The 25302-nt window shown below is 38.9% G+C and overlaps 2 protein-coding genes across 5 annotated transcripts in view; both read left to right on the forward strand.

Annotated features, from left to right (window-relative positions):
• LOC139160418 (contactin-4-like) overlaps window positions 1–4249 on the forward strand; it is a 296056-nt gene extending 291807 nt beyond the window's left edge. For all 3 annotated transcript variants that reach the window (XM_070738254.1, XM_070738255.1, XM_070738256.1), the window contains 2 exons: window positions 270–438; window positions 3098–4249. In XM_070738254.1, coding sequence (XP_070594355.1) covers window positions 270–438; window positions 3098–3198 — 270 coding nt within the window. In that variant the 3' untranslated portion in view covers window positions 3199–4249. The remainder of the gene's footprint in view (window positions 1–269; window positions 439–3097) is intronic.
• Window positions 4250–9264: 5015 nt separating this feature from the next.
• TRNT1 (tRNA nucleotidyl transferase 1) lies at window positions 9265–19422 on the forward strand. Of its 2 annotated transcripts, none has more exons than XM_070738258.1 (8): window positions 9265–9514; window positions 9862–10021; window positions 12690–12883; window positions 14014–14152; window positions 14480–14606; window positions 15104–15297; window positions 17171–17424; window positions 18543–19422. In XM_070738258.1, exons 2-8 carry the CDS (start codon window positions 9862–9864, stop codon window positions 18789–18791), a joined length of 1317 nt encoding a protein of 438 aa, XP_070594359.1. In that variant the 5' UTR covers window positions 9265–9514; the 3' UTR covers window positions 18792–19422. The 2 variants fall into 2 exon arrangements, with proteins under 2 accessions (XP_070594359.1, XP_070594358.1); XM_070738257.1 differs by lacking the exon at window positions 9265–9514 and adding an exon at window positions 9519–9652.
• Window positions 19423–25302: the final 5880 nt, after the last annotated feature.

Raw genomic sequence — 25302 nt, forward strand, 5'->3', positions numbered from 1 at the left:
ATGGAAGCAACCTTCTAATCAGCCTTCAAAATTCCAGAAGATGAGAAATATCTCCTCGAACTCCTGACCTCTCAAAGCTAAATGAAGATAAGAACAGCTTCAGGAAATAAAAGCATGTGTCAGAAGTTTCTTCTAAACTACAGGAAGGTGTAATTCCCCATAAAACAAGTCATTTTCATTAGAGAACATAAGATGCTTTGTGCCTAGAAAAAGAAACTATTTCTAATACTTTTTACACAATAATTTTCCTTAACCAATATGTGTTGCAGGTATTCTATAGATGGAATAGACAAAACAGTATGTCTATTATAGAGACAAACAAAACATCTGTGGAGCTTTCATTGCCCTTTGATGAAGATTATATCATAGAAATAAAGCCAATCAGTGATGGAGGAGACGGCAACAGCAGTGAACAGATTCGAATTCCAAAGATAACAAGTAAGAGTATTTTGTTTGTGATATTGGTTTATCTAAGCATAAAGTGTATGAGTTTAAAAAAAACATACATTTCTATTTTTTGCTTTTTACTTTTGCAACTGACTGAAGAGATAAAATCTGTTTTATCTCCAATATCTTTAACATTCTAAATGGCTCTGACTAAAAAGAGGCTTGGACAACTAGAACTATTGTTGTTCCTTATCAGATTTTGACTTCAGACTGTCCTGGAATAAATCTGTAGGCTTCTAGAGAACTCAGAAGTGTTCCATAGATGTAGCATAGTTTCAGAGTTCAATTGGTAGTGATTAAAATAAGATAATATCTTTGTGTTCCTTAGATGTAGCATAGTTTCAAAGTTAGATGGTAGGGATTAACATAAAACAGTATCTTCTTGTTGGAAGTAATACAGATATGAAACCGCTCAAATTATTGTATTAAAGCATAATTACTTTGGATTACAATTTTATATGTGCATATCATTAAAAATCATAGTATGTAAAGTTGATGAAACTGATAACTACATTCTTTTGGTTTTGATATGAGATGTAACATGCACAAATTTATTAGAAAAATATGTTTCAGTGGCCATCTTATCTGATAGCAATAGCACTTAGTTTTATACACCATGCCATAGTGCTTCTCTGAGCAGTTTATAGAGCCAGCATAGTGTCCCTGACAATCTGACGGTTCCTTTTATTGACCTCGAAAGAATGGAAGGCTGAGTCAACCTTGAGCTGGTTAGGATTGAACTCCAGGCTGTGAGTAGGGAACCTGCAGTACTGCATTCTAACCACTGTACCACCACAGCTCCATATAACTACTGCTTTATGATGGCTGGTGTTGGTCTTTCCATTTGGCATTACAACCATGCAGCAAGACAAAAATTAGAGAAAACGTGAAGATATCAATTTTAATGCTAAAGCAGGGTGCATGAGAAATAAGCCTCACCCTTCTCCCTCCTAGCTAAAAAGACAAGCTGAAATATTCTTGAAACACCATACAACTCAACATTTCAATTTGTCTTACAGGTATTCCTCGACTTATGACCACAATTCAGCCCAAAAATTTTATTGCTAAGTTTGATGTTTATTGAGTGAATTTTGCTTCATTTTACAACCATGCTTGTCACAATTGTTAATGAATCCCTGCAGTTGTTAACAGCATGGTTGTTAAGTGAATCTGGCTCCCCCATTGATTTTTCTTGTCAGAAGGTCATAAAAGGTAATCATATGATCCTACGACATTGCAAAGGTGATAAATATGAGTCAGTTACCAAGCATCTGAATTTTGATAATCTGATCATGAGGATGCTGCAATAATCATAAGTGTGAAAAATGGTCATAAGTCATTTTTTAAAATGATGTTGTAACTTCAAACAGTACTAAATGAACTGTTGTAAGTGAAGGGCTGTCTGTATTTGTTTTATTTGTCACTGAATATTTATTTATTGATTGATTGATTGATTGATTGGATTTGTATGCCGCCCCTCTCCGAAGACTCGAGGCCGCTAACAGCAATAATAAAACAGTGTACAATAATAATCCAATACTAAAAACAGTTAAAAATCCATTAATATAAAAACCAAACATACATACAGACATACCATGCATGAAATTGTAAAGGCCTAGGGGGAAAGGGTATCTCAATTCCCCCATGCCTGATGGCAGAGGTGGGTTTTAAGTAGCTTACGAAAGGCAAGAAGGGTGGGGGCAATTCTAATTTCTGGGGGGAGTTGGTTCCAGAGGGCCGGGGCCGCCATAGAGAAGGCTCTTCCCCTGGGTCCCGCCAAGCGGCATTGGAGATGACCCACTCTGTAGGACCTAACTGGTCGCTGGGATTCGTGCAGCAGAAGGCGGTCCCTGAGATAATCTGGTCTGGTGACATGAAGGGCTTTATAGGTCATAACCAACACTTTGAATTGTGACCGGTGAAACTATTCATTGGACCAGAGTATTTTTCTGCAAGGACAGAATACTTCCCGTTTTAGGGTAAATAAGAGAGTATCTAAAATAATACTGCCAGAAGAAAATTAAAATGACATAGCATCCTTCATAGTCACTGCCTCTTTTGCCTCTAACAAGGGACTCTGAAGGTATCAATTGTGCACATTGAGCTACAGCACTTCCTTACTCAATAGATTTGTTGTCATAATGAGCAGTCTTGTTGCATTTTGAAATTCCCAAATTCATTAATAAGACTTTGTGAACTAGAAACATTTTCATCAGATCTATAAAAAAATGTATGAAAGGTTATGAAGAATCTATTCTTGCAGTTACTTCTGAGAGAAAAGTAGGAGTAAACTATTTTTCACAATGGTGCTAGAAAACCATATGGATATCTCCTTGAAATCAAAAGAACCCAGGACTGACTTCAAACTTTCTTTACCTTAGAGAGTAAAGATGGTGAAAACGACAAAAAAATAATAATAGTGGAAAGCTGTACAAGCTGTTCCTTAATTAGGATGAAAAATTGTACCAGTGGAAGCTTGAAATAATCTTTTCCCATTTAGACATGATGTGCATGTTTTTGCAGTCTTTGCATAAAAGCGTTTTATCTGAAACAGCTGTGTGGAAATGTGTGCATGACATCTGAGGCAGAAGCTTCATTCATTTGTTCAGGTTGTGATATATTAAACATCCTGATTTCTTTCTTCTCTTAGATGCTTATGCGAGAGGGTCAGGAGCTTCAACTTCAAATGCTTGTACATTGTCAGCCATCAGCACAATAATGATTTCCCTCACAGCAAGATCAAGTTTATGACAAAAAATACTGAAAGGACTTCCTGTTTATAATATAACTAAGCAACATTTAGCTAGTTGTTTTGAAGCCACCCAGTACTAAGTAATATTGTTGTTCAAGTACATCTTACTACTGGAAAAAATGTTTTATGCTTCTCTAGGAATGGCATTATACAGTACTTCCTCAAAGCAAATATATCTTTGTCTGAAGTTTCCTTGGAAACTCTGCAATGCACTGAAAACATCTGTAATACGATGTTACCAAAGCAGTTTACATATGTCCTTATATGCATATTTTTATTATATATTTAGTGTTTTATAGACTTTTTTAAAGTTAATATATGATGTAGATACTGATTTCTTTCCCCCCCCCCTCTGCTATGAAATGCTATTGATGACATTATCATTGCATAAATATATAGTTTGGAATGTTTCAGGCCAGATGGCTATAATTGTCAGTAACTGATTTCAAATTGATTGTATAAGTTGACAAGAATGCACAATGAATTCTTTTAACTTCAGTCCATTTTTCCAGGGGTGTGTGTATACGTGTGTGTCTATTTAGACATGGAAAATATTCCCACAGGTATTTGATGAAACTTGCCTTCTCCTTCAGACCTAAATATGCACAATTCATACAATGCTTCAAGGGAAAAAAACACTTATAACTCATTGTGGTTCGCTCTAAATCCCTGCAAAGAAGAAAGATAACTAGATTATAGATAACCATAACAAAGCATAAACATTATGCTCTTTGCCAACCAGGATAGGTATCTAGAGAATGAGGCAGGGCAAGAGGCAGACAGAAAAAGAAAATTCAGCATAGTAACTTTTTGGGATCTCCTTGATATATACAGAATGGGATGAATCATGCCATTGTGAACATACAAGATTGCCTTTTTTTCAGATAAGTAAACTACAAATAAAACAGGCTATGCTTTTAGTTTTTGTGACAGTTCATAGCATTCTTCCCCTTATGGTAATGTTTTGGTAACACACAACACGTTTTTTTACCTGAATGTACTGATTTACATTTCTATAAAATTGAACAAACATTAAATTATCATTCATTCCTCTTAGTGTCATCATTCTTAATTGCTACTGTATAGCAACGGACAAGATTCTAAGTGTGGTGAAAATCTGAAAGTTATCAGTTCAACGATTTATGTTAATCTTTTATTTAAATAACTGAACAACATTCTGCTTTTTCACCATTTTAATCATGAAATCTTGAAGACTTTAAATGCTGCTTTCTTTACTAAATAAATTTATTTTGACAGGTACATGTAACCTACAATTCTTTATAGATTGGTTTCATAAATTATCTGTGTTCTATATTGATAGGATCTTGCTTGGCTAGTAATATTCTACAGAACTTTTCTCTAAAATGACTTTTCTTTTTTAAAAACAGTTTTTATGTATAGATATCTCATTGAATTTCAAATAGTTTAATTCTGGGTGTTCTGAATATCAAGGTTTAACTTTCAGGGTCTGTCATATCTACATCTCTATCATGTTGATAAACCCCCAGTTAAAATCTGACAAATGAATTCAAATCTCCATAATGCTTTTTTCATGCTATTGCCATTCATTGCAGTAAAACTACTACTGGAGCAGAGTTTGTTAATACTAATACAGTGGCTTCTAAATGCATGTAGTTGCAGTATTGCATCTACAAATCTGCTTGTGCAGAATTGTCTGCATGCACAAGAACACTGAATAATTGCAAAAAATTGCAAAAAAATATATTAATAGAAAAAGATTTTTGTTACTATGGGAAATATTTTGTAAGTATCCTCAGATGAAACAATAATTAAAATTAAAATGACTTTTTAAATTATTTTCCCCAACTTTGCAAATATACTACTGAAGTTTATAATTTGTCCTTCTTGGTGGTTTAAATTTTCTTCTAACTTTTCTCTTTTGTTTCCAAAACATGCAAAGTAACTTTTAAAACATTCAAAATATATTTATTAAGTAACTCATAATCAGGTTTCCACTTGTGTAAGTTAGGGATGCTAATGAGAGAAATATTGTCAGTATTTCAAGCTGTGTTCCTTTCTTTGTTTGATATGGTTACTTCTATGTAAAAACAAAAACAAAACAAAAAAACCCAGAAAAGAAAGAAAAAAGAAAAAAAGCATATGTAGTTTTTTCTCCCCAGTGTAAATGATATTTATCAGTGATCTAGCAGATGTAATCTTTTTTAAAGTTATTGGTAATAAATATCCTGTTATTTGTAAAGATTTTTGTCTCCATGGTTATGTTGCTTGCATTCTTACTGGTTTCAGTAAGGTTCCATGGCACTTTGATTTCAAAAACTTACAGAAAGTGCTTGAAATATTTCTCACTTGCGCTATAAACTGAATTGTGAAAATGCATTACACAGTGGGTTGTACTCAATGTTTGTCAAAGCAATTCTAACTACAAACACACACTGAGAGCTGAGGTCCCATTCCTCACTGAAAAGCTATAGTAATAGCATCAAGAGGCAATCCAGAAACATTCACACATCATCATTTACAAGAGGCTTCCCTTGGAAAATTGTCCTGCTATGAACTAGAAAAATCCATATGCAGGTTTTGCAGACGACAATAATGAGGGTTCTTTGCAGGTTTGTTATAAATTAGGAATATCAAACTGGCAGCCCGGAGGCTGGGTACATCACATGCAGGCTCTGGAAAAGCAAAAAAACGTTGCAATACTTCACATGATGTCATGTGACACGATCGAGTTTGGTACCTGTGGTATAAACCCAATCTAATAAAGTCTACAAAAACCCTTTACCTTCCCTAAAATCCCAATGTTGCATCTTGCAAAAGAGAAGAAAACTAATTAACATAGTGACTATGGGCGGAGACATAGTATTACCTCACAGTATTAGTGAAGTGCCACATACTCTTTCCCCATCCCACAAATATGACTTTTTGCTCAGTTTTAATATCAATGCTGCTTAGACAAGCCAAACATTCCATTATATAGACACAGAGCAAGTATGTATATATAATGTTGGAAAACTGACAGGATTAGACTTTTACGTAAAATAGAAATGGAATTAAGAGGGAATTAATAATTCAATAAGGGCTCCAAATGTATCTATATCAGACCTGGGAAAAATTTATGTGCCATCCATCTCATCTAGATGAAATTCAGTGAACCAAGGAGATAAATACTGACAATAGAAATCTTTACCTTCATTCCCTAAATATGGCTGTTATCATAACCTTGGGTATTATTGGAAAATGGTGGCATTGACACATCAAGCCAATATAACTGCTAGTGAATATCATAGCTAGTGAAGTGGTAAAAGGTTTACAAAAGAATTATTCCAAGACATGCTGTGTGGAAATATAATGCAATACCTTTTGCACAGAAGTTTATTTATTTATTTTATTAGATTTGTATGCTACCAACCTAAGGCCTTTATCCCTTGCAGTGCAGATGAACAGCTGGGAAATTTTAGATGCTGAATTATCGTTTCCAATAGCCACAGCCAGTATATGATAACGGGAAGAGATGTAGCACAATAGCTGAAGGGCAACATGCTTCTTGCTTATGACTTACTGTCTCTGCCAGATTTCTTACATGATTCAATGCTGCACTATTTCTGTACATATATATAAGCCTTTGCATATAAGCTTTCTGCAAATTATGACATATAACTTGTGCAACATTTTGCTATTGAACAAGCTAGTGCATTGGGAAACAATATAAAATACAACTGTAGATACATGCAAAGCTCAGTACAGCTACCTTAAAACTGCGCAGGGAGCTGCCGGAAAGGAGGGCGCAGCTCCCTGCGCGCCCCTCGCCTTCGCTCGCCGCGGCGCGACCGCCTCTTCCCCTGCCGAGGCTCAGCTGCAAGCGGCCAGCGAGGCCGCTCGGCTCCGAGGCGAGCGGAAAGGAGGCGGGCGAAGGAGGGCGCAGCTCCGGCCGCTCGCCTCGGATCCGATCGGCCTCGCTGGCCGCTTGCAGCTGAGCTTCGGCAGGGGAAGAGACGGTGGCGAGCGAAGGCGAGCGAAGGCGCGTGGGGAGCTTGGAAGGCGAAGGCGCGCGGGGAGCTTGGAAGGCGAAGGCGCGCGGGGAGCTTGGAAGCAATGCGCGCGGGGAGCTTGGAAGGCGAAGGCGCGCGGGGAGAATGCGAAGGCGCGCGGGGAGCTTGGAAGGCGAGCGAAGCTGCAAGGATACATGGTGCTAGAAATGCTGGAGGTACAGTGACACTGCTTGGAGTTCCAGCCAATTGCTCAAACCCTTGGCCTCCAACTACCAACCCCGTGCAATCATACCCAGGGAGTGGGGCCCCCAACCTGATAGATTGGCATAGTCCTCGGAGAGGGGCGGCATACAAATCTAATAAATTATTATTATTATTATTATTATTATTATTATTATTATTATTATTAATTATCCGTGGTGATGAATATCTTCACAAATGGAGAAGAGAGATAGAGGAGAAAAGGTGACTCTTGTCCAAATTGATGGAGAACCTGTGCTGTTTTAGAGTTAGAATGGTCACCTGGAGATGATGCAGTGCAAGGTCTTTAAAGGGCACATGCACCAAGGTATCATCCAGGTAACATGGATACCCATGGGCCTAAGGTGAACTGCTAGGTACACCAAAATTTTGGTGAATATCCTGGGGGCAGATGACAGCCCGAAAGGTAGGCCCTGTACTGAAAATCAGAGGTATTTTTCAATGATGATGGTTAATCGGGATGTGCAGGCAAGCTTTAGTAAGGTTTAGGGCCTTGGTGGTGCAGTGTTTAGAATGCAGTACTGCAAGCTACTTCTGTTGATCACCAACAGTAGGCTCAAGGTTGATTCAGCCTTTCATCTTTTTAAAGTTGGTAAAATGAAGACCCAGATTGTTGGGGGCAATATGCTTACTCTCTATAAACCGTTTAGAGGGCTGTGAAGCACTGTGAAGCGGTATATAAGTCTGAATGCTATTGCTATTGCCATGAAGTTATCCTGATGGATGCAGACCAAGATAGATGAAAGGGAATGCACCTTAAGTTTAGAATCGTCCTTCACCATCACCCCAAGACTTTGGTTATGACCAAAAGAATAGAATAGATGCCCTGTCCTTGTTGCTTCAGAGGAACCTGCTGGAGGTGCTCAGAGGAACTTTGTTCAGGTAGTATTATCTTAAACCCTACAGGACAACTAGATTCAGGCTGCGAAACCTGCCTTTCCCCCAGTTATTGCAGAACTAGATCACCTGGAAGAAATAAACCAATAAAAGGGACCTTAGTGGTCTTCTAGCCCACCCCCTGCTCAGGCAGGAAAACCTATCCCATTTCAGACAAATGGTTTCAGACAGGTATTCAGAGTGCTCTTGAGTGAAAATGGTTTATACAAGAAACACCCCAAGACTTTGGTTATGACCAAAAGAATAGAATAGATTCCCTGTCCTTGTTGCTTCAGAGGAACCTGCTGGAGGTGTTCAGAGGAACTTTGTTCAGGTAGTATTATCTTAAACCCTACAGGACAACTAGATTCAGGCTGCGAAAATCAAGGCAACTAGTAGCAGAATTTAGGAAAGGAACCAAATTTTACTTTCCTATCAAGTAGCCCGCATTCACTTGCATGGAAGAGCCAGGGCTTCCACAATTCCGCTGAGAGGATTTAATGGGATTAATACATCTCACTGAACCATTAAAAATCCGTTATGTGGAGCCAGCCTTTCCAATGTTAATTGTAGCAGTATTAGCACACATGGCTTATCATGAGTGAGAAAGAAAGAAAAAGAGAGGGGGAGAGAGAGAGAAGAATGAAGAAAAGGAAGGAAAGAAGGGAAGAAAAGGAAAGAAAAAGAAAGGAAGGAGAAAGGAAGGAAGGAAGAAAGAAAAAGAAAGAAAGAAAGAAAGAAAGAAAGAAGAAAGAAAGAAAGAGAGGCAGCATATGCCCACATGTATTAAAGATAAAGATAGCCTTAAAAATAAGGATTGGAATCCTTAAAAAGGCCGTGTCTTTCGGAACGAGCAAAATATCAATTTAGGGAGATCTTTTTATGCCGTGCAAAAGCCCTTGAACCCAAAAGGCCAGAAAAGCCCTAGAAAAGCCACGCAATAGCCGAAGCTACTCCACAAGGCGGCGAACGATCTTTCAAAAAGCCCGCACAGCTGCCGAGTAAAGTACGCGGTCTCGGGCGGGCCTCCAAACGGATAAAAGCGCCGCCCTCGAGTACGAAGGACGCCGAGGAGGAGGAGTTACTCCGTTTCGCGCTTCTGGGACTGCCACCCTTCTTTTCCCTTCACCCCCTTCTTTTCCCTTCACCCCCGCCCCCCAAACGCCCCTCGCAGCAATTGCCGCTGCGGGGCGGCCCGAGTTCGTAGGTGAGTAGTGCAGCCCTTTCTCTCGCCAGCGCAGGTTGTGAAGGCAAAGGCCTTGTGAAAGTACAAAAAGGGGGGAATGAAGCTAAAAGGGCCGGCCGGTGCGGGATTTCCTTGCAGGCCGCGGAAACCGAGCGTGGCGTGAGTTACCCCCCACCCCCCCGTGGCTCACTTCACCTTTTCGTTGGCCTCTATTTTTCGAAGGCCGTTCCTAGCTGTGTAAAAGGGCTTTCTCCTCACCTGCCGCCCACGTAAATGCTGTATTTGCCGGGCCTCTGGGTGTCTGTACTTTCTTTGTGTGTTTATTAACTCGTGGTTTCGTTTCGTTGTGTGTTTGTTTTTTTTTAAAGATGTGGAGTCATTTCGTTCTTCTGGGCTGCCAAGCGGTTGAAATACTTGCTCCCGGGAGCAGAATAGGACTTGCCAGCTTTTGTCGGCATTTCAGAACCATGAAGATAGAGTCTCCCGAATTTCAGTCCCTTTTCACGCCAGGACTGAAAGGCACTGCAGGTACAGGTGCTGCGTTTGGTTGGGAGGTGGCTTGTGAGCTGAGCTGGGAGGGACAACCTGTGGCCTTCCTCCAAGTGTTTGCTTGAATATTTACTCATTATTATTATTATTATTATTATTATTATTATTATTATTATTATTATTATTACTACTACTACTACTATTATTACTACTATTATTATTACTACTATTATTATTACTATTATTATTATTATTAATTCAATTTGTATGCCGCCCTTCCACGAAGACTCATAGTATCAGATCACGCGTCTTTGTTCATTGTTGTTTTCACAATTTATCAGGAATTCTAGTACTAAACAGAGCTGAGAAACCTGCCTTTCCCCCAGGTATTGCAGAACTAGATCACCTGGAAGAAATAAACCAATCTAAGGGACCTTAGAGGTCTTCTAGCCCACCCCCTGCTCAGGCAGGAAAGCCTATCCCATTTCAGACAAATGGTTTCAGACAGGTATTCAGAGTGCTCTTGAGTGAAAATGGTTTATACAAGAAACACCCCCGATTTGGTGGTGGGGTGTGAATGTTTGGTGGTGGGCACTAATCACAAAGCACCTGTTTTATGTTGTGTATGTGTTTATATTTTAAAAAATCAATAGAAATTGTTATTTTAAAAAAGACAAATATTCATAGTATCCATTACACTTACTTATGTCTAATTTAATGAAAAGAAGGACTAGGGAGGGGTGACTTGTTAGTATTCCAGTACCTCAGGGGTTACCACATAGAAACATAGAAGACTGACGGCAGAAAAAGACCTCATGGTCCATCTAGTCTGCCCTTATATTATTTCCTGTATTTTATCTTAGGATGGATATATGTTTATCCCAGGCATGTTTGAATTCAGTTACTGTGGATTTACCAACAAAGAAGAGGATGTCAAGGTATTCTCCAAAGCCCCTGAAGGCAAGACAAGAAGCAATGGATAGAAACTATTCAAGGAGAGAAGCAACCTAGAACTAAGGAGAAATTTCCCAATAGAACAATTAATCAGTGGAAAAACTTGCTTCCAGAAGTTGTAGTTGCTTCAACAGTGGAGGTTTTTAAGAAGAGATTGGGCAACCATTTGTCTGAAATGGGATAGGCTTTCCTGCCTGAGCAGGGGGTTGGGCTAGAAGACCTCTAAGGTCCCTTAGATTAATTTATTTCTTCCAGGTGATCTAATTCTGCAATACCTGGAGAAAAGGCAGGTTTCTCAGCCCTGTTTAGTACTAGAATTCCTGATAAATTGTGAAAACAACAATGAACAGGAACTCATGATTTAATACTATTAGTGCTTGAGTTTCACTATGAATAGCAATTATTTTATTCCAATAGTAACTTCAGCAATAAAATACTTCATGCTGGTGCATATCATGATATCAACATAAACTAGTGGGTTACTCTCTTGCATTGGAATTATAACTAATATAACTGCTAAATTTCTTTTAACAACTGTGTTAAAAAGGCTCTATAATAGTGTTTTTCAACCTCCCCATGTGGATGCTTCCTGGAGACTTCTGGGAGTTGAAGTCCACAGTGTGCAGAGGTTGAGAAACACTAGTCTGCAATAGTATCTGAATGTCTTTTTACAACATGGTTTGGATTTCTTGGCTGCTTTTGTGATTTGTTAGGATGTGTCTGCCTTAATAATATCAGACATACCAAGCACATGTTTGTATCTATATTAGAAATGTGGGAAGACCTAAGTCAGTGATGGCAAATCTTTTTTTCCTTGGGTGCTGAAAAAGCATGGGCGTGTGCATAGGTGCATGTGCGAGTGCCCACATCCATAATTCAATGCCTGAGGTGTATGAAAACAGCTTCCCCCACCCCCTGGAGGACGGAAACAGCCTGTTCCCCAACTTCTGGTGGGCCCAGTAGGCTCGTGTTTCACTCTTCCCAGGCTCCAAAGGCTTCCCTGGAGCCGGGGGAGGGTAAAACCCTCTCCCCCATCCCCCTGGAGGCTCTCTGCAATTCCAAAATGCCCTCCCAGAGCATCTGTGTGAGCCCAAAATCAGCTGACCAGCACGCATATGCATGTTGGAGCTGAGACAGGGAAACAGCTCGTGTGGCAGCAGATATGGCTTTGCATGCCTAAGCCTTCTTGCCCTTCTGTGCTTCAGTGATACAAGTGAAAATATGGACCATTTCTGCAGTATTTGATTGGTCTTAATCCTGATCAAGATTACTATGCATGTGGCCTAATGCAGATAACTTTTTGAAAAGAAGAAAAAAAATATTCAATGCTAATTAAATGATTTCCTTTTTTAAGTTACAGCATGGAAATAAGAGATTTTTAAAAAGCTAAACTAAAATGTTCTCTATCTATGAGCAGATATCTTGGTCAGGATGGGGCATACCTGCATGCACACACAGGCAAAAAATAACTAAATAATATATGAATAACATATTTTGTTACTGAGCCAATGAAGCCCAGTCTATTAAATTTACAAAATTAAATTGTAAATTGTGAATTAAAAGTTAGGTTTAGAGCATTACCTTGAACAAATCTAGCATGAGGAACTCCACATAAATCAAAAGCCACCATGCTATAGTTTCTCTTACTTGGCTTCCTTCATGTACCATTTTTACTAGTAGAGTTAGTGGGACTATCCATTTTCCTTCTTCATAATTTTTTTTTTTAATAATTTCCCCCCATTTCTACTTACAGAAATATTTGATAAAGAAAATTATGAACTAAGAATAGCAGGAGGTGCTGTAAGGGATTTACTCAGTGGAATAAAACCACAAGATGTCGATTTTGCCTCTACTGCAACTCCTACTCAAATGAAAGAAATGTTCCAGGCCATGGGTGTCCGTATGATCAACAACAGAGGAGAAAAACATGGAACCATCACTGCCAGGGTAAAGGGATTTTACAAATTTATAACTTTTAAAATAGATAGAAAAGATAGAAAGAAGAGCTTCTATAGATTTATATTCCTATTGTTATAAAAAAATTAAAGTCTAAATTGTCATGTTGAGCTTGAAAGCTACCAAATATACTTTAGGCTTGCTTTTTGTTATTAGTAAATAGAAAATATAGATGTTGCAATGAGGCAACCTTCTTTCCCCTTTCCCATAATCCTATCTCATTGTTGGTTGACTATAATGTCATCAAATGTTGGAGAATATTAGAAGAGAAAGACCAAAAAGTGGGCTCTATGCAGAACGTGACAATATCATCAGACTATGTGGTGATGCTTGCTTGCCCTGATAGATAGCTCTACTATCATATGCGTTGGAACTGCCACCCTCCCAATGGCTGGTCACTATACTTTTTCACCATGATGTCTGGGAATTGCAGAAAATGTCATTTGGGAGAAGGCCTAGAACACTATGTCCAAACTACAGGAACTTGAGGCATGTAGGGTAAAATGAAACACCTGTGGATCCAGTTGTGGCTGAGTCATTGTCTCCAGTCCTACAAATTAGAAGCTGATTTAACCCAAAGCATAATAATCAAAGCATTATGCAGTATATGTTTTTGGCATACTATGGCATTTATAACTATTTTAAAAGTTATAAATTAGATAAATAAATAATTGTCACTAATTTTCAAAGAAGAATAAGAAATGTACTTGAGTGCAAAAAAGATGAAGACAATTAGCTTGAATACTGAATGGGAAGAAATTCCAGATAGGGCATTGAGGCAAGTAGAGACAGATTTGGGTGATTGGATGAAGGGAAATACTGTAAAAAGAAGAGTTATTTGTTATCTATTTTAAATATATATATGGCCACCCAACTTACTCAAGGTAATTCCAGGCAGCTTATAGAAATAAAACTGCCAATACAAAACCCAATAAACCCCGACCCTCAGTTATAAGGTATAAAAGGGGGGGGGAGGGGGGGAGAGGCAAAGTAATGTTTTCATGCAGGAAACAAAATGGATGGATGGAATTTTTTTTCCAAAATTGCATTCTATCTATCTCGCACAAAATTTTAAAAGGGATTCTGTTAGCCAAATGAGGTTTTTTTTCTTATTGCTGCAGCTCCATGAGGAGAACTTTGAAATTACCACACTGAGAATTGATTTGCATACTGATGGGAGACATGCAGAAGTAGAATTCACTACTGACTGGGAAAAAGATGCAGCAAGAAGAGATCTCACCATCAATTCTATGTTCCTAGGTAAGCTATTTTTCCATCTTAAAAGATGGCATGGTGGTCCTATAGCCTAAGTAGGAGTTGGAAGCTAACAGAAAATCCTCTCATGTGGAGTGTATATAGGTTAAGTTCCTGGAACAAAAAACTTTGTTCAGAAATTAATATAAAAGTAGTGCCTAATATTTTTTAACTTCGGCCTTCTAAAGTGAAGATTTCACGCTACTACCTACAATGATTGGTGCTAATCTTGCTCTGACCTTGTTCAAATGCTAAAGAAAGCATTTCAGAAAGTGCCTTTTTAAATGAAATTCTAGGTAATTTTTGTTAAAATATGTTTCACTTGTTTGATAGGTTTGGATGGCACTCTTTATGATTACTTCAATGGTTACAATGACTTAAAGAACAAGAAGATCAGATTTGTAGGAGAAGCCAACCAGAGAATAAAAGAAGATTTTTTACGAATTCTACGCTATTTCCGGTAAATAGATTTATATTTCCACATGATAAGGCCACTGGCCAGTTTGCATAGAACTGAAAGTTCTTTTGTTTATTTCTTAATTACACTTCGCTTGGAGATCACTTACAGAGCTGTGACCTCCTGGTTTGTGTATGGTACTCAGTATTAGTGGCATTTGGACATCAAATCTCTTCCTTTTCCACTTTGGGGCTCAGTTTGCCTGAATATATTTCCACTATATTTATAAAAACAATTCTATTCCAAGTCCTTACAGTGACCATATTGAATTAACCTAGAGTGAATTTTGCTTGAATGTGAACATACTGGCATATACTGGTATGTTCTGCCATTCTACCCAGTTCCAAAATTTCTGAAAATCAAGTTGGGAGTAGTGGGGTTGGTAATATGATGCCTATTGAGTGCCTATTAAATTAATTGTTTAATTGTTTAATTCATTTAATTTTCATTACATAAATTCCATTAAATGAAGATTATCAGACTGAAATTCTTTTCCTTAGATTTTATGGGAGGATAGCTGAAAGGCCTGATGACCATGATCCCCAAACTTTGAAAGCCATCAAAGAAAATGCCAAAGGTTTAGCTGGAATATCTGGTGAAAGGATTTGGACAGAATTGAAAAAAATTCTTGTTGGAAATTATGCAAATCAACTCATTCATCTGATGTATGAACTTGGAGTAATTGATTATATAGGTAAAAAGTTTAATAGGTGTTAATTCCTATACAGATGTGAATATTGGAGGCAGAGAATATTTCAAAGGTGCTTTTTCCAAAAGACAACTGGACTTTCTTTGCATTTTTTTTCTTTGAAAATGTTTTGCTTCTCATCCAAGAAGCTTTTTCAGTTCTGATTGACTGATGGGGATTTTATTTGGGGCCACCATTAGCTGGATGATTGGGAATCTTTGTAGAGAAATAGAAAATATTATCTGAGTGAGATATCCTTGAGTAAACAGTTACATCTTTTATGTTTCAATAGTGGGGGCTTGTCCTTCAAAGATCTTTGGAATTCCTCAATAAACCTAGATTGAGAATTTTAGAAACTCAAATCTCAAAACTGCAGGGCTCCCCAATTCGGGAAGGGCATATTTAACTGCTGAAATGAGTTTAAACCCTGCATCAAAACGTTGCTACAGAGCACTGCACACCAAGACAACTAGACACAAGAACAGTTTTTCCCAAACGCCATCACTCTGCTAAACAAATAATCCCCTCAACACTGTCAAACTATTTACTAAGTCTGCACTACTGTTACTACTAGTTTTTTCTCATCATTCCTATCACCCATTTCCTCCCACTTACGACTATATGACTAACTTGTTGCATGTATACTTAAGATTTTATTAAGATTTTTTTCTTCATTGCTTATTTGACTCCTATGACAATCATTAATTGTTGTATCTCATGATTCTTGACAAATGTATATTTTCATTTATGTAAACTGAGAGCATATGCACCAAAGACAAATTCCTTGTGTGTCCAATCACACTTGGCCAATAAAGAATTCTATTCTATTCTATTAGTTAGGACAGTGTAGGACATGCTATCTGGGGAATTCTGGGAGTTGAAGTCCATACAACTTTGCCAAAGTTGAAAAATTAAAACATTAGGACACTTATGCCTGCTAGGCCTAAAATGCTTTAAATCTGTAGCTCTGTTCTATATTGGCTCTATAGTGGTAGGGCACTAGAGTTTTGATTTTGCCATTACAGTGATACCTTGTCTCACGAACTCCTCATCATATGAACTTTTCGAGATACAAACCCAGGGTTTAAGATTGTTTTGCATCTTTTTCCAAACTAATTTCACCTTATGAACCCGCACCCGCCACTGAGATGTCCTGCCTCCGGACTTCCGTTGCCAGGCGAAGGCTCCCCTTGTTGGGAAACCCCACCTCCGGACCATCTGTTGCCAGCAAAGTGCCCGTTTTTGTGCTGCTGGGATTCCCCTGAGGCTCCCCTCCATGGGAAACCCCACCTCCGGACTTCCGCATTTTTGCAATGCTGCAGGGGAATCCCAGCATCGCAAAAACGGGCGCTTCGCTGGCAACACAAGTCCAAATGTGGGGTTTCAAGGACTTAGGTGTTTTTGCGATGCTGCGATTTCGCTGAGGCTTCCCTTGCTGGGAAATCCAATTCCAGACTTCCATTGCCAGCGAAGCACCCATTTTTGCGATGCTGGGATTCCCCTGCAGCATCGCAAAAACATGGAAGTCCGGAGGTGGGGTTTCCCATGGAGGGGAGCCTCAGGGAAATCCCAGCAGCGCAAAAACGGGCGCTTCAACTGGTAAAGGGGGTGAATTTTGGGCTTGCACACATTAATCGCTTTTCCATTGATTCCTATGGGAAACATTGTTTCATCTTACAAACTTTTCACCTTACAAACCTCGTCCCGGAACCAATTAAGTTCGTAAGACAAGGTATCACTGTACTTGTAATCATCCTGGTAACCATTCTGCTTGTCTAGCAATTCTAAGAACTGCTTTGTTAGTAATCTTAGGTGATTTCTTGTCACTTTCTAATAGTTATCTTATTCTCAAAAGCCTTCTTTATATGTATCCCCTCAGGATTTCCTGTTAATGGGAACTTACAGGAGTTTGACACAGTGTGTAAAAATGTTCAGAATCTCTTTCCCAAGCCAATGACCATTCTAACGTCATTGTTAAAGGTTCCGGGTGATCTTTCAAAACTGGATTTAAGACTAAAACTATCAAAAGATGAAAAAAACCTTGGGCTATTTCTGTTGAAGCACAGGAGAGATTTGACCAAAGCTGTTGATACTTCAATGCCTCTTAAACCATACCAGGATTTCATTTTAGATGTAAGTACAGTAAATCTCTTCTCAAAAATTCTTAATTTTTGTTCAGCTTTTTATTTGATTTGTTGGGAGCCATCGACCATGGTATCCTTCTGCACCGACTGGAGGTGTTGGGAATGGGAGGCACCATACTATGGTGCTTCCCCTTCTACCTCTGGTCAGTTGCAGTCGGTGTTGTCAGGGAGTCAGAGATCGCTCCTAGGACCCTCCTCTGTGGGGTTCCTCAGGGGTCAGTCCTTTCCCCCCACTGTTCAATATCTACATTAAACCGCTAGGTGAGATAATCCAATGACATGGGGTGAATTACTATCAGTACGCTGATGGTAGTCAGTTGTACATCTCCACCCTGTGCCAATTCAGTGAAGCAGTGGAAGTGACTGAAGGTTGTTAGGGTTTGCAAGGCTCAAGTTCAATCTCGACAAAACGGAGTGGCTGTGGATTTTGTCTCCTAAAGATAACCCCATCTGTCCATCCACTACCCTGTGAGGTGGAAGCTCTTGGCCCTCTCAGGGTCCACAAATTGGGCCTCCCCCTTGATCCACAGCTAAGCTTAGAACACCACCTCTCAGCTATGGCGAGAGGAGTATTTGCCCAGGTTCGCCTGGTGCACCAGTTGTGGGCCTATTTGGACAGGGAATATCTCCTTACAGTCGCTCACACCCTTATCACTTCGAGGATCAAATACTGTACTGCAATGCTCTCTACATTGGGCTATCTTTGAAGAACATTTGGAGATTTCAGCTATTCCAAAATGCAGCCGTGAGAGCTATCGTGGGCTTACCAAGGTGTGACCAAGTATCTACATCACTCTTCGAGCTGCCAGTTGAGTGGGTGGATGGATGGATGGATGGATTAATTAATTAATTAATGCTGACTCCTTATATATTGATTGGGTCCCTATTTGTATGTAGCCACAGATAAACCTTCAAATGCATAAACACTGGGGGGGGGGGGGGGAGGAGAAAATTCTGTATTTATTGTTTTTAAAAATGATGCCAAGTAAAGCTTGAACTTTTAAGAAGATTGAGGATTGGTCTGGTTTGAAGTGTTTTACTATATAAAAATATTAACTTAACATGAACCTTGCTGCTCAGATTTCTCATTTTCTTGTATTTGTGAAGGCAAGAGAGTCTTATGCAACATCCAGAATCCATGAACTTCTGAAATACCAAGGAGAAGAACAACTTCTGAAAGAAATGCAAGAGTGGTCTATACCCTCTTTTCCTGTAAGTGGTCATGATTTAAGACAGATGGGAATTTCATCAGGAAAAGACATTGGGCCTCTCCTACAACAATTACGAGACGAGTGGAAAAAAAGTGATTACCAAATGAATAAAGAAGAATTGCTAAGCTACGTAAAGAAGGCATAAAACCAAATGGTGATGAAACTGAACAATTTTGTATGAAGTTCCACATTGGATACATTTTCATTTCTGAATGTTAGGATTATTTGTATTTCAGTTCAAAAACATAAATAGGGTTGGTTTTTTTTGTGTCCATCTGGTGTTACACAAATAACTTTAATATGTTTTTCTCAACTATTAAATAACTCCAAAATTACACATCAAGTTGCAGTGGCTCACAGACAAGCTTGTATGTGGATTGACTGACTACCTTTTTTGTTCAAAAATATTATTTGGGTTGCGTTGACTTTAAAAAGCAAAGGAAATTGATTTAAGAAAATTAACATTGCAATTGTATTCATGTTTATCCAAAAATGATTCCCATTCATTCAGTTGTGCTTACCCTTAGCAACCATGTATTATGTTGAATATCAAAGTCATATTTTAAGCCAGATTGGATACTATCAAACATCATTTCACTGAAACTAAAAATATATATTAAACTCAAATTTTAAATATTGAAAAAGATTACTTATTCCAAACCAGATTTTAAGCATTTCTAATATTTAAATTGAGTTGGGCACTTTTCATTAATTTTATTTTCATTTGGTTCTGAAAAGATTCTGAGAAGTAGTAAAAATTGATTTTTTAACAAAAATTATGCAATGGTCCACCTTGCTTCATTTTTTAATTTACAGCATGTTACAAAAGCCTATACAGTAATGGGTTTATAAACTGATCCTATACGTCTTATCTAATGTAGCAAAATGAGTTACATAAACTCTGTCGGATTAGTGGCAGTGTATTTAGGATTGCAGTGAAAATTTTCTTACTGGGTTGATGAATTTGGATGACAGAAATTTCTATCCACTAGGTGGCAACCCATAGAAGCCAATTTATATTACAAACAATATAGTACAGAATACTTTTTCCTCAAATGCATGCTGAAAGATCTCTGGTTGATAATTAGTTCCAAATTCTAATTTCAAATTCTCTGAGGGAGATAGGCATTTTAGAAATAGGAAATATAAATAAATATGACTATTTCTTCAGTTTGGACCTCATGAGGGAAAATAATGGAAAATTTAATATTTAATTTGATTCTAGTGTCAGGACATCCTCTGTAACTTAATATGTGTTAGACTTTATCCTATGTACTGTTATTTTGTATTTTCTCTATCCTTGCTTCTGAGAAACGGTATCTTCCTTTAATTCTAAGTCAATTCATGAAGGACATTGAGGAATGTGAGCATTGGAGGCAGGGGTGGGCTCCAGCTGGAATTTCCAGAATGGTCATTCAGCTGGGGAAAGCTGAGTGTGTAGGCCCGTTCTGGTTCCAGCTGCTCGTGCACACACGTGTATGAGCAGCCGGAGCGATTCCGGTAAAAAATTACCAGCTTTTTTGCTTCCGCGCATGTGCGGAAGCAAACAAGCCAGCATTTTTTGCTGCCAGAAAGACATCCTCGCGCCGTTCCAGCTGCTGCCCATCTCCGGGCGCACCATGCCTGCGGGGGGGGGGGGGGGAGAAAGGCCAGTGGCTGCAGGCAGCCACTGCCGCGAGAGGCACCAGGGGTGGGCAGGGAAAAAGGCAGGGAGCCGCCATGACAGGCACACGGGTGGGGGGAACAAATGGTGGCGAGTGGGGCGAACGGCCGCGGAAAGCGGCCACTTACCCTTTTTAAGGCTATTTCCTGGGGGTTTTCGCTTCTACATATGCGCAGAAGCAAAAAAACCCCAGAAATGTCATCCTCGCACGAGATGATGCTTCTGCGCATGTGCAGATGCTGAATGCCACGCGGGAATGTGCATGCACGCAGGGGTGGGGGCACACGCTCCCAGCCCGTTCCAGTAGGGCTGGGAATGGTAGCCCGCTCGGTTGGAGGGTACAACTCTAACCCTAATGAATGCATTATAGTTAGTCTACAACTTAAAGCCATTTGTTAAGTGGCCAACATTGTAATGGCACTAAAAATGTGATACACAACTTGATCTTCCCACTTAACAACTGCCCTAGCATTCTCACGGTCACCTGGTCAGAATTCTGGTGCATGGTAATTGGCATGTATTATAGTGACAGCATCCTTGGTTCACACAATCTCCATTTGCAACCTTCCAAGCAGGATTCACTTAATAACTGCAATGTTTCACTTAATCATGGCGGGGGGGGGGGGGAGTAGCAAGTTGGGTATGAATCACTTAACAACTGCCTTGCTTAGCAGTGGAATTCTTATCTCACTTGTAAGTCATAAGTTGAGGACTAATAATTGTAGTTCCATGATGCTTTTCTGCATCCCTTAACTTGGAAAGCTAAGAGTGTTTGTTTTTAATTTGCTTTTCTTCTGGAATTCACTTTAGATTGCATAGGTTTTATAGGCATGTTTAAGAAACTGTTGCCACTAAACTATGTGCCGCCTCTATGTTGGTTGAGGCAGGCAGGATTCCCTTGAGTACCATTTGTTGGGGGTCAGGGGAAAGGGAGGGTCTTGCCTTCTCTTTCTGCTCAAGATTCCCATGGACAATTGGTTGGCCACTGTGTGACACAGAATGGGCTTTGGCCTGATTCGGCATGGCTCTTCTTATGTTCTTATTGGGATTGGTGGAGTTGGTCAACATGACAATTTATCCTGCAAAAGGTTTCAGTGTACATTGATTAATTGATTGATTGACTGGACTTGTATGCCACTCCTCTCCGTGAACTCGGGGCAGCTCACAACATATCAAAAAACAATGTACAGTAAAACATTCTGGAGTCCAATTAATGTAAATGACTAATCTAAAACTGTTGTAAAAAAGCTAAAACAGATTCATACCATAAACATACCATATGCTCATTGGCCAGAGACTAGGGTCTAGTGACCCCAAGCCTGGCGGCATAAATAGGTTTTCAGATTCTTGCTGAAGGCGAGGAGAGTGGAGGCAGTACGAATCTCCAGGGGGAGTTGATTCCATAGGGCTGGGCCCCCCACAGAGAAGGCTCTTCCCCTAAGCCCTGCCAGGCAACTGTCTAGTTGATTGGACCTGGAGAAGGCAGACTCTGGGACCTCACCAGTCACTGGGATTCATACATCAGGTGATCCCGCAGGTAACATTGCTCTAATTAATGGAAAAGCTTGAATTTATTCAGTTCTAGAATCAAAATGCATAATAGATGTGGGCATTTTGTATTATGGATCACAACCTTAGACGCAGTTATGGTTGAATTGCAGGATGATTGTTATAAGTTTACAGTATTTATGGTCAGAAATACACACACATACACAATTTATTGACAGAAACACAAACTAATACAAATGTATAATTAGAGATCTGAGCACAATAGGCCAAATCGTTCCAAAACTTTCCTTTACAAATTTTTGTGCTCATATGCTGTGTTTGGTTTTCGATAACATGGCACTCCATTATGGCCAAACTTTTCCGCTTTGGCCTCATCTGTCCAAAGGGCAGTGTTCCAGACTGCAGATGCAACTTTGAAAACCTAAGCTGTGCTGCCATGTGTTTAGTTTGTTTGGCAACACTTCCAAACAAACCATAATTGTTCAGACATTTTCTAATTGTACTGTCATGGATTTTCAACATGTAACATGTTTTAAAGGAGGGGTGTCATACTGGCAGCCCACGAGCCAGATGCGTTATAAGCTGGCCACGTCCATCCTATCTCCGCTAGGGCAGAAAAATGTTGCAATAAATCACATAACAGGATCAAGTTTGAGTGCTATAGTCTCAGATGTAGCTGGATTTTTTTGCAAATTCTCTGATCATTGCATGGTTTGATCTTGGGATGCGTTTTCTGGGATGTCCACTCTTGGGAAGATTGACAACTGTCTTGAATGTTCTCCAGTTGTGAATGATTTTCCTTACTGTCGAATGATGGACTACATTTTTTAGAAATGGCCTTATAATCCTTCCCAAATTAATGGGACAGCAACAATTGCTTAATATCATTGTTGACTTCTTTACTCTTTGGTATTGTAACACACACCTTAATGGTGGATGCCAGAAAACTCTTAAAACTTCAGCTTTTATAGAGGTAGTCACGCTTTCTGATGATCAATTAACCAAGGGCACTCGATTAGTAGCATCTGGCTGTTATTTATCCTCTTCATAGCTATGGAAGCAGTAAGGACAGAATACAAAATACAGGGGTGGGTAATTAATTTTTCAGTGAGGCTGCGTGAGAAATTTGGATGGTTTTAGAGGGCTGGACTAATATAATTAACTCAGTTTGTATATAGTGTGTATGTGTGTGTGTATATATATATATATGGTTTTAGTCATTCAAGTCATTCAGCAAAAACGTGATATATCTCTATATATCTCTATATAGATATAGATACCGTATATAGATATAGATATATCCAGTTGGCTTTCATGGCTAAAACAGCATTAGAAAGAACTTAGCCTCCGCTTTGCAGCCTGAGGCCCTAACCACTGAAAAAATATTGATAGCAATATACAAAGTTATGAATTTAGTTGAGTCAAAAGGAATGAGTCAAAATGCAAATAAAATTTAGTAGTGCTGTTAAGGTACTACTAGTTTGAAAATCACAACTAGAATGTCTGATTTAGAAATTTAATAGGAATAAATGATGTAAAAGTACTTTGTTGAAATCATAGCAGCTTTCATAATGAAAAAAAATCTATTTTCTCTTTTCATTTGGATTCTTTCAAAGAAAAAGATGGTGTGTTTTTTTAAAAAAGACAAGTAACAAGCAAAATCAAAACATGATGCAGAGATATTTTTTCAGATTTGAAATCTTACTGGTACTGCTTTGAGAAAAAAAATTGCAGATGTTTGTAATGCTCCCTTAGTTTCTGCAGTAAGCACTCAAAGGGAAACAATTCATTTTATTATCCATGTAAATACCTTTAATTTCTATTTTGTCCTCCTTTCTCCAATTTTTGGAAGTCCCACAATACATATAAAACAGAGAAACTGAGTTGATAAGAGAGACCCATTTAATGGCTCTATATTGAAACTCTAAAGCATATGCCCTGCAGAATTAATTGGGAAGGCAACAGCCAATTTCACAATAGCGGGATGCAGTTACTTTGCAGTAACTTGACTCCTGCTTAATAATTAGAATATGCTATTGGTTTATTAATTTTAAGTCTATCACAGACTGAGGTAAGACACATAATAGTCAACATTAACTGAGAATTGAAAAATTATTTATTCATGATCTCAATAAGAGTCCAAGTATATTTTTTTTAAGAAAACCTTGCTTAAACTTGTATTAAATTTATATCAAATGTAAGCATAACTTCAATCCCTGCCCTTTATCTGTTGACATTTTATAGGGTGTCAAACTATTTCATTGAGGGTCCCATCAGGGTTGTGTTTGACCTCGGGAGGGCGGGGGGGGGGGGCTGGCTAGCTTGGCATCAATCATGGGGCATCTGTGGTGGCCCAAGTGCAATATCAGCAAAAAAGGGCTCCCAGGTTCAGTTTTCAGCTGCGACGGCCTCCTACAACTCTCTGCCAGAGAGAACAGTGCTCAAGAGGGCCACCTGCAGCCCTTCTGAGCTCTGTTTTCACTGGCAGAGGCCCCAGGGGCCAGTTCTTTGCTCTTTCCAGGGCAGCCCTGCAGGCCAGATCTAAGTACCCTATGAGCCAGATCAGGCCCACGGACGTTGAGTTTAACGCCCCTGGCCTAACCATATATGCGCCTGGCTATTTGTGGAAAAACGGATATCAATGAAAAGCGAGGCTAAAGCTTGTTCACTTTTATGTGCATCATAGTTGGGGACAGATCTTAGCACATTTGTGATAATCTACACACCTAGTGAGCCACTGAACCAAAACTGATTGAAAAATAGGACTTCACTCTTCCATCTGAATTGTGCCGAATAAAAGGTTTGTTCCATGTGATAAGACAGAGGAGGAACAGATCTATTAAGATGGATATTCCAATGTAAGCATTATGTTTTATTTATGACAGAAAAATAAAGTGGGTTAAGCGTTATGGTGATTAATTTTACTAGGATCAGTTATGATTTATTGTGCACCACCCAGAGTCACTTTTTGTGAGATAAATTTAATAAAGTAATAAAAATGATACATGTTTAATATGGGAAACTATAGACTGGAGCTGAAAATTAAATTCTTGGCCATCAGTTTATCCATAACAGAACAAACCTGGAAGGACCCGGAATTTCAGGAACTTGAAAAATTCCACAATAACTTTAATTATGAGAAGTTACTCCTTTGTTGCAAAAAACCTCCAATCCACATGACTTCTACAGATCCTACACTTAAGTTATATAGACCATGTATATCTAGAAATGACCAGCATTGTGATATATTGTTCAATACAGTCTGACCCTCGAATCCAGTTCTTTCAATACATTTTTATAACACAAGAAAAAAAAATTAAAAGATAATCTAATTCATTCATTAAAATGCCCTTTATCTTGCTCTTTTAAAAAAGAGCTGATCAGTAATATTGCTTTTGACTAGGAGAGAAACGGTGTTGGAACACAAAACAGAAAAAGACAGTTCAGATGTAACTGATAAGAAATAAAAATGTCCTTGTATCAT

Source organism: Erythrolamprus reginae, chromosome 2 (genome assembly GCF_031021105.1).
Source record: "Erythrolamprus reginae isolate rEryReg1 chromosome 2, rEryReg1.hap1, whole genome shotgun sequence".
NCBI classification, from domain to species: domain Eukaryota; kingdom Metazoa; phylum Chordata; class Lepidosauria; order Squamata; family Dipsadidae; genus Erythrolamprus; species Erythrolamprus reginae.

Excerpts from the sequence above, each read along its gene's own strand:
- TRNT1 (XM_070738258.1), top strand. The coding sequence starts at position 9,862 with ATGTGGAGTCATTTCGTTCTTCTGGGCTGCCAAGCGGTTGAAATACTT. Across the intron at positions 10,022-12,689 it reads AGGACTGAAAGGCACTGCAG|AAATATTTGATAAAGAAAAT; the intron begins GTACAGGTGCTG and ends TTCTACTTACAG. Across the intron at positions 12,884-14,013 it reads ATGGAACCATCACTGCCAGG|CTCCATGAGGAGAACTTTGA; the intron begins GTAAAGGGATTT and ends TTATTGCTGCAG.